At 37.3% G+C, this 10,224-nt stretch overlaps 1 protein-coding gene across 1 annotated transcript in view; it reads left to right on the top strand.

Annotated features, from left to right (window-relative positions):
* The window catches only part of UBXN2A (UBX domain protein 2A), a 26,002-nt gene that overhangs the window by 11,477 nt on the left and 4,301 nt on the right, over positions 1-10,224 (top strand). The window contains exons 4-6 of the mRNA XM_006167657.3: positions 833-939; positions 2,454-2,591; positions 3,599-3,757. Coding sequence (XP_006167719.1) covers positions 833-939; positions 2,454-2,591; positions 3,599-3,757 — 404 coding nt within the window. The remainder of the gene's footprint in view (positions 1-832; positions 940-2,453; positions 2,592-3,598; positions 3,758-10,224) is intronic.

The following is a 10,224-nucleotide window of genomic DNA, read 5'->3' as shown; positions in this document are numbered from 1 at the left end:
GGGTCGTCAGAAAGTCACGATGTGCTTTTCTGTTTTTCTATGCAAAAATGCGTAATAATTTTTCTGATGACCCAGTACGTCACAGGTCAAGCATCCCTCATCCTAAAATCTGAAACCTACAATGGTCCAAAATCCAAAACTTTCTGAGCACCAACAGGACACCACAAGTGGAAAATTCTTCACCTGATCTTATGTGACAAGTCACAGTCAATGTGCCAGAATATAAAAATATCGTATAACATTAACTTCAGGCTGTATGTATAAGGTATATATGAAACATCAATGAATTTTGTGTTTATGCTTTGGTTCTATCACCAAGCTAAGTAATGTTGTATATGCAAATATCTAAAAATATGAAAAACTTAAAATTTGAAACAATTCCAATCCTAAGCATTTTGAATATTGGATACTGGGGACCAGCAGTTGGCGTGATGGCTGTGTCGCTGGACTCCCATGTGGTTCGAGTCCTGGACCTGGTGGTTTAAACTCAAGATGGGGTGCATGTGCATGCGTGCCCAAGATCCCATGAGGAGAATGGAAGAGAAGGGATTGTGGTGTGGCCATCCCCTCCTCAGGGGCGATTTCTTGCTTTCTGTCTCTCTGTCTCTCTCTTTCTGGCAAGCGCATGCACTTATAGCAGAAACTTCTCCCAAAAAAAAAAAGAAAAAGAAAAAGAACATTGGATACTGAACCCGTATATTTTTTGTATTTTATATTTGAAATTGGCTGCTAAGGATACATAAAATACATAGTGATAGAAGAGATTTTCAAAGGACTTTTAATCTTCTACATTTTATTAAAAGATCTCATTTTGTTTCTTATTGCTTTGCAGGTAGATGTAAGTATAAAATTATGGAAAAATGGATTCACGGTCAATGATGATTTCAGAAGTTACTCTGATGGTGCAAGTCAGCAGTTTCTGAACTCCATAAAAAAGGGGTAAGCACTTTTTGTAACAAGAAGGATCTTATAGGCATGTTTCATATGGAAGAATTGTTTTTAATGTTGTTCATTCATTCCTACATTAACAGACATACTTTTTAAAATGAAATTCACATTTTTTTTTTTTTGGAGAGGTTTTTGCTATAGAGCGCGTGCGCTTGCCAGATAGACAGAGAGAGACAGAGAGACAGAAAGTGAGAAATCAGCCCCCAGGGGGGATGGCCATGCCGCAATCCCTTCTCCTCCGTTCTCCTCTCAGGATCTTGGGCACGCACGCACACGTGCCCAGTGTGAGTTTAAGCCACCGGGTCCTGGACGCGAACCGCGGTCGACTACGTGGGAGTCCAGTGACCTAGACATTATGGCAACTGCTGGTCCCAGAAATTCACATTTTCATAAATGGACTTTTGGTGGTTTGGAATTTTTAATTTTTGCTAAAGGGTGTGTATGCTTGCCAGAGATTAAAAGTGAGATAACATCCCCCAGGGGGATGGCCACACCATAATCCATTCCCTCCCTTCCCTTGGGATTTTGGTGTTGTATGCACTTGCGCTTGGTGTGTTTCTCAAGCCTCCGGGTCCAGGATCCGAACTACACAGTTTACTGCTTTAACTACCACATCACCAGCTGGTCCTAAATGGGCTTTCTTTACACAACCACAACTGCAATGTTGAAGAAAGTTAGGAACTTCCAGTTTCAGACTGCCCGGGTCATAGCTACTTGCATGCTGCTGGCATGCTTGAGAATTTCTGGGTCTCAAACCCTGAACTTTTCCCTTGTGAGTCTAATTGTGTTAGCACTGCACCAGCCCCTGGCACCAGAACTTGAATTCTAGTAAACCAAAATCATATTTAAACTAATTTACTTTGCCAAATATTCCATAGTACTAATCCTCATTGCTATTTAAAATTTATGTTTAAATGTTTAAATACCTATACCTATAGAGTCTAAAATTGTAATATTTACTGTATATTTGTAATTCTAAGTGTTACATATACTTGGCCTAGAAAAGTTTTCAAAATAGTTAATAGTGGTTGAAAAGTCACTTATAATTTAACCATCTAGAAGTAATTGCTATTAAAATTTTTGCTCAGGGGACCAGCTGTTGGTGTAATGACTACGTTGTTGGACTCCCATGTAGTCGACTGCAGTTTAAGTCCCAGACCTGGCGTCTTAAACTTATGCTGTACTTGGGTTAGAAAGAAAAAGAAACAGAGAGAGAAGAAAAATGAGAAAACAAGCCGCCAGGTCTGGGACTTGGACCATGGTCGGCCATGTGTGAGTCCAGTGCCCTTTACCACCACTCCACCTGCCAGCCCCTTATCCTAATCTCTTTTTAAAGAAGCAAGCTGCCAGGTCTGGGACTCAAACCACCATTGGCCATGTTGGAATCCAGCACTTTAACCACTATGCCGGCCCTGTTATCCCATTCTTTTTGCATACAGAATACATTTTTCAGAAAAAGAAAAAACATTGGGAGCTTTATAATTTTTTTTTGTTTTACTTTCAAGGGAATTACCCTCAGAATTAAAGGGAATTTTTGATAAAGAGGAGGTGGATGTTAAGGTTGAAGACAAGAAAAATGAAGTATGTATGTCTACAAAGCCTGTGTTTCAGCCCTTCTCAGGACAAGGTAACAGGCTGGGAAGGTGAGTATGCTCATTATCTGTTTCACATAAACACAGGTCTGGCTAGTACTCAGTTCCCCATTATTTTACTCATAGAAACCACATGTCAGAGCTTATCATATCCCCCACTGGAAATGAGGTTTCTTAATGTTTCTGATGGCTCCTAAGTCATATTTATCTTAGCATTTATTAATGTATCCCAGCACTACACAAAAAATTCAAGGGGACTCTGGTTTTATCCAATCTAATGGGCCTGTCTTCTTGACAGAATTTGATGAATAAGTCATTTCCTCTCCCTTGTATCTACCACTTTAGCTTTACCATTAATGCTACAGAGTACCAATGCTGGCTTCTGAGTGTTAGGGTTCTGTTTCACAGGTACCAGTGCCTATGATAATTGTGTTCTATGAGCAGTGTCTGAATTTTGAAGTAATACAAACGGAAATATGCCTGATATAGTTAGTGTGCATATCAAAACCTTTAACTATTTTCAAGGTTAGCCATCTTCATACCTAACTATATCTTAGGAAGAATATTCAGAGGTGTACATATTTTGATTCTCAAGTACAAAAATACATGGATGTGTCTTTCAGAATGATTAGGAAATAATTTGTTTCTTTTTTCTTTCTAACCCAAGTACTAATTCTATAGCCAATTTGTGATTTCTTTTAGAAATTTAATCTGGCAAGTCCATACACCTGTTAACCCTATAAAGTGACCCATTCTGTAAAGCACTAGCCAAGCAGTACCAGTATATTGACATAGCACAAGTAGCAGTTCATTTACATAGCACTCTGCAAGCTTAAAAGGTATTTGAGTATGATTCATTAGATTCTGGGGTTCACACAGCTATCATATATTGCGGAAATAACTAATATACCCTTATATTATTACTGAGGGAACAACTGTGATTTACAGAAATCTTTCTAAAAGCTATATGTAAAATTCTTATAATAATTTTTTTTAATGTTAAAGGTCTGCTCAGTGGAAAAACATTAGTTTCTGATTTTGTGTCTTGATTTCTTTAGTGCCACACCAAAAATTGTTTCAAAAGCAAAGAGTATGGAAGTGGAAAATAAAAATAATTTGTCTGCTGTTCCACTGAATGACTTGGAACCCATCACTAATGTACAGATTTGGTTAGCCAATGGGAAAAGGATTGTCCAGAAATTTAACACGTCCCATAGGTGAGTCATCTATTTCAGTATGTGTCTATTTTTTTTTTTTTTTTTTGAGAGAGAGAGAGAGAGAGGTTTTTGCTGTAGGGTGTGTGCACTTGCCAGAAAGACAGAGAGACAGAAAGTGAGAAATCACCCCCCAGGGGGGGTGGCCATGCCAGAATCCCTTCTTCCCCATTCTCCTCTCAGGATCTTGGGCACGCACGCACATGCACCCAGTGTGAGTTTAAGCCACCAGGTCCAGGACTCAAACCACGGTCGGCTATATGGGAGTCCAGCAATATAGCCATTACGCTAACTGCTGGTCCCAGTATTTGTCTTTTTTTTTAAATAATGTTTTAATTTCATTTTATTCATCATTATTATTTTTTATAATTTGACCATAGAGAGAGGGAAAGTGAGAAAGCAAGCCACCAACTATAGGACTTGACTTGTGATCGTCCATGTAGGAGTTCAACACTTTAACTACCATGTCACATTCCAGCCCTGTCTATTTTTTTAAAAGAGCTAATCAAATATTTTCTTTCTTTCTTTCTTTTTTTTTTAAGAGAGATTTTTGCTATAGGGTGCATATATTAGCCAGAGAAACAGAAAGCAAGAAATTGCCCCACAGGGGATATGGCCACACCACAATCCCTTCTCCTCCATTCTCTTGGAATCTTGGGCATACACACACACACACACACACACACATGCCTGGCATGAGTTTTAAGCTGCCGTGTCTGGAACTTGAGCTGTGGTCAACTATATGGGAATCTAGTGACATAACCATTATGCCATCTGCTGGTCCCTGACTAAATGTTTTTAATAAATAGTTCTCTGAGTATGTCAAAACAGTGAAAATTCTTGGATGGTAATAAAGTATTTTTAGGGGCCCAGTAGGTGGCATGGTGGTTAAGGTGCTAGACTCCCACATGGCTGACGGAGTTGAGTCTTGGACCTGTGACTTGCTTTCTCACTTTCTCTCTCTCTCTCTCTCTCTCACACACACACTCTTCCTCTCTCTCACACGCTGTCCCTCTCTGGTTAAATTAATTAATTAGTTAATTAATTAATTTTAAAAAGTAATTTTACTATGGATTTTCATATTGGTCATTTAATTAGTTTTCCTGGTCGATACATAATTTTTAAAGTAATTGTTTTTAATATATTTAAAATTCATGATTAGCTTAAAATCAGTAACTAATATTATTTTGAGCATATTTTTCTGTTAATTACAATAAATGTTATCATTTTGTTCCAGTCTTTTACCACTTTTAAACTTTGTTTATTTGATTAAAATTAGAAAGAAAAACAAATATAGAAATAACACATATAATGTTGTGCTTTTTTTTTTTTTTCCTTCAAATATAATCCCTAGCCTACAGACCTGGCTCACCATTTAATTTAATATTCTCTTTTAAATAGCAAAAGGCCATTTAGAATAATATTTTATATTTAATTGTCATGTCCCAATTTGAAATAGTTCCTCAGACTTTTCATTTTCATAACCTCAACATTTTTAAAAAGAATTATTTATTTAATTTTATTTTCTATTATTATTTATTTGTTTAATTTGACCAGAGAGAGAAAGGGAAAGTGAGGAAGCAAGCCGCCAGGAACTGCAGTTGGTCATTTGGGAGTCCAGCACCCTAACAGCCACAGCACCTGCCGGCGCCTCATAACCCTGACTTTTTTGAAAATTATGAGCCAGTCTTTTTTACCTGATGCTTCATTATGATTACATTCAGGCCACTAATTATGGCAGGAAACAAAACTGCTTTCTTTGTACCTCTGACTGCATGCTAATAATTGGTATTGTTTACCATTTTCCTACTATGAGGATGTTAAATTTGATTCCTTAATTAAAGCGGTACCTGACTGGCTCCTTTGCTTTAATGTTATTGTGTCTCCTTTTACAATTAAAAAAATGTTTTTTAATTTCTTTTTATTATTTATTTATTTATTTAATTTACATTTAATCATTATACGTCTTTATAGCATGCAACATTGGTTCTCAGAGCATAAATACATTGGATTTCAAGCAAGTCAGAGATAATACTTTACACAATAACTTTCTTTACTTATGTCTGTTACATGTTTTTGTTGTTGTTTTTATTTAATTTTATTATTATTATTTTACATTTTTTCCACATTTTATTGATTCAAAAAATACCTTAAACTAAAACTGTGGACAAAGCTAGAATCTAGTTACAAGTGCACTGTAATTTTCTTCTTGAACATTTTTTTCTTTCTCCATTCCCCCTTTTACCAAAGACATATATATATATATATATATATTTTACCCCTATTTCTCACCCTCTGCCATTTCCAACCCTCCTCCCACACTATCTTAGATGTCTAGAGTTGTTTGTTTGTTTGTTTTTGGAGAGGTTTTTGCTATAGGGCGCATGCACTTGCCAGAAAGACAGAGAGAGACAGAGAGACAGAAAGCAAGAAATCACCCCCCAGGGTGGATGGCCATGCCGCAATCCCTTCTTCTCTGTTCTCCTCTCAGGATCTTGGGCACGCACGCACACATGCCTGGCGTGAGTTTAAGCCACCAGGTCCGGGACTCGAACTGCAGTCGACTACGTGGGAGTCCAGTGACATAGCCATTACGCTAACTGCTGGCCCTACCGTTGTTTTCAATTTCCCCCCACACACACACATTTTATTGATTCACAAAATTTTTTAAGTAATCTAACTACTTTCAATAGCAAGTTACCTGTTATGTACATATCAGTGCATACATGTCTGACTTTAGGTGTGAAACTCTGAATAGAATGAACATACTATAAGGTAACACCTAGCAGATGCTATAAAGCTTACTGTGGTCATTAAAAAGTTATTTTTTAATATATTTTAATTCCAAGAAAAGCACTTTTAGCTTTAATAAATCAAAGAAATACTAAGGAACTTTACTTAAAACTTAAAGCCAGGAAACAGGTTAGGATTCTGTTCAAATAGTAGTACACGAACCTACCAGCAGCTCAAAACAGGACAGAAATCTTTAGAACTGCAAAATAAAGCCTAGAAGAAAATCAGCAATGTTTTAGTCAAAAGTCATAAAATGCTATTTCACCAGTTCAGTGTCATGTACTTAATCTGTCTTCTGTTGTGGTCCAATCTTCCCGATTAAATTCTGAGATATAATATTCAACTCCAGACATGTCTCTGTGATTAAGTTGGCCATTTTCTTAGTTTTTGAATTCTTATTTCTGTGTATCTGTATTTAATCTTCCTGGTGTAGCACTCCCTTGAGAACTTCTTGGAGTTGGTGTTGATAAATTCTTTCAGGTTTTGTTAATCTGAGAATATCCTTGTCTTTTCTTCCCATATGAAGGATAATCTTGTCAGGTACAGTATTCTTGGTTGAAATTGCTTTTCCCTTAACACTTTGAATATATTTTCCCATTCTTTCCTTGCTCACATTGTTTTCGATGAGAGGTCCATTGTTAGCCTGATGGGATATCTTTTGTAGGTAACTTGCTGTTTCTTTCTTGCCAATCTTAGTATCTTGCCTTTGTCTGTGGTTTTGGTCAGTCCGGCTATAATGTGTCTTGGAGAAGATCTTCTTGGGTTGATTCTGTTTGGGGTCCTTTGTATTTCTTGGAACTGGATCTTTGAGTGCCACTCTAGGTTTGGAAAGTTTTCTTGGAGGATTTCATGGAATAGATTATCAATGCCCTTGTGAGTCTCTTCGCCTTCTGGGATACCAATTATCTGGATGTTTGGACATTTGATGGTATCTAGTATTTCTTCTATATTATTATCATTTGGGGGGCCATTTTCTCAGTCTTTATGGTGGATTTTTTTAGGCCAGCAATTCTATCTTCTACATCTGAAATTCGATCTTCTGTATAATCTAATCTACTTTTAATACTTTCAAGGAAGATTTTGATTTCCTGTATTATAGGCTTCATCTTTAACAGGTCCATTTGATTCTTTTTTAGAATATGTATTTCCTCTTTTAGATCTTCCAAGAATTTCCTCACCTCCTGGAACTCATCAGCTCCTTTTTCCTGCCTCTTCTGCAATTCATTGTCTCTCTTCTCTTCCATCTCTATTAGCTTTGTCATTGTGACTATTCTAAAATCCTTATCAGATATTTCTATGAGTTTCATTTTACTGTCTGAAGATGTTCTTCTTTTCCCTTGGAGGAGAGGTATTGTCTTGCTTTCCTATATTTCTTGTGATCCTGCAGTGATTTCTAGTCATCTGATGGATAGTGCATTTCTTCCTAATTCTTATAGTTCAATCTGAGTGTTCAGAGGTGAGCAGAAGGAGGTGATCTGCAATCTTTCTTTGGTTCAATTTTCACTCTTTGTGCATCATATTCAAGGTGAAGAGAGGAATATTCTTACCCTAATTATATTCAGATGATTGAAAACTGTTCACTTGGACCTGCCTAGACACTTAGTAGGTAAAGGATGATCAGAAAATGAATAAAGATAAAGAAAAAAGGAAAAGAATTAAGAAGAGGAAAGAAGAAAAAATAAAATGGAAAAAAAGAGGACAAAAAAACCCATAAGATTATAGTTTTAGAAAGCAAAAATTAAAACCATGCAGCACACGCAAACCTAATATTTCAGAGCTGAAGTACGGTATCTATATCAGGATAGGCCTGGCGTGGTTGGTAACTTTCCTAAATGAAGTGAGGAAAGGCACCAATTAACACAGTAAAGGAGAGGCTTGAGAGTCCAGAGAATACCTTTAAAAAATGTTTTTAAATTAAAAGTCACAGGGAGACACAATTAGACAGAGGCAGACAGACAGAAAAGGAGAGAAAGAGACCACAGAGCTAGCCCTACCCACTAGAAATGAGTCTGGAGGGGAAAGTCTCAGCAGAAAATCTTCATTTTTGGTCAAGGAAACAAATATTTCAGAGCCAAAGTACAGTATCCATATCAGGATAGGCCTAGCTTGGTCGATGGCTTTCCTAAAATCTCCTTTTATAATTAATAGGTATTTTATCGGGGGAAACTTTGAAATTGTTTAATTATATACCTTATGAGACATCAGCTTATTCATTCATTTATTTGTATTTGTATCTGCTCATGGTTTTCTGTTTGATTGAATATGTTATAATCATTTATCATTATTTACTTATTTATTTATTTAAATGTTTGCCATAGGGTGCATGTACTTGTCAAAGAGAGGGGCAGTGATGAGAAGTCAGCCCTGGGAGAACTGCCTCACCACCACGCCTTCATTCTCAGAATTTAGGGCATGCACACATACATACATGCCCAGCAAGTTTTTAAAGCCACCAGGTCGAGGACTCGAACCATGGAGATCCAGCCACCTTACTCATCATGCCATGAGCTGGTCTTAAAAAAATTATTTAGGGGACCAGCAATTAGCATAATGGCTATGTCACTGGACTCCCACGTTGTCGACCACGGTTTGAGTCCTGGACCCGGTGGCTTAAACTCACTCCAGGCACATGTGCGTGCGTGCCCAAGATCCCGAGAGGAGAATGGAGGAGAAGGGATTGCGGCGTGGCCATCCCCTCTGGGGGATGATTTCTCGCTTTCTCTGTCTCTGTCTCTGTCTCTCTCTATCTCTTGTCTCTCTCTCTCTCGCTCTCTGTCTGGCGAGCGCATGCGCCCTATAGCAAAAACCTCTCCTAAAAAAGAAAAAAAAAATTATTTAGTAATACACAAAATAATGATAGATCTTAAAATCAGTGGTATCTTAGCTTCAATCAACTACATGTGCACTTTCCCTCTCTTACACAAGAACGCGCACACACACACACACACACACACACACAGGTGAGAATGTAGCTTTGAGCTACATTTACAATTGCAATGATTATATGATAATGGAGTGAATACTATATTCACTATACTAACTGAAATTCCAGCTATACCAGGTTAAAATTTTTCCTGATTAGATTCAGAGCACAGCATGACCTGATTTTTAAGAGATACAACCTTGTTTCTCTGTAGCATCATTGGTTGGACCATTTTTGTTGCATTCCAAACAAGTTATATACATAGTAAAACTTTCTTTTATAGAAAATTTCAGATATACACAGAAGTAAAGATGATATAATGATCCATTATTTATGTCTTTCCAAACTATCTTTAAGTAAATTCCAGACTTCATGTAATTTGATATATGAACATTTCAGTATCTCTGAAAGATGAAGACTCTTTAAAAATGGAGCCATAATGGACCAGCAGATGGTGTAATGTTTTTGTCACTGGATTCCCATGTAGTTGATCGTGGTTCAAGTCCCAGACCCAGTGGCTTAAACTCACGCAGGGCACATGTGTATGTGTGTCCAAGATCCCAAGAGGAGAATGGAGAAGGGATTGTGATGTCGCCATTCCCCAGGGAGTGATTTCTCGCTTTCTGTCTCTCTGTCTCTCTCTGTCTGTCTGGCGAGTGCACACGTCTATAGCAAAAACCTCTCAAAAAAAAAAAAAAAAAAAAAAACTATAGCTCCTTTTTTTTTTTTTTTTTTTTGGGGGGTTTTTTTTATA

Source organism: Tupaia chinensis, unplaced genomic scaffold (assembly GCF_000334495.1).
Source record: "Tupaia chinensis unplaced genomic scaffold, TupChi_1.0 Scaffold144952_1, whole genome shotgun sequence".
Lineage (NCBI taxonomy): Eukaryota > Metazoa > Chordata > Mammalia > Scandentia > Tupaiidae > Tupaia > Tupaia belangeri.
Note: the sequence above shows the minus strand (reverse complement) of the source record. Positions and strands in the feature narration are given on the sequence as shown.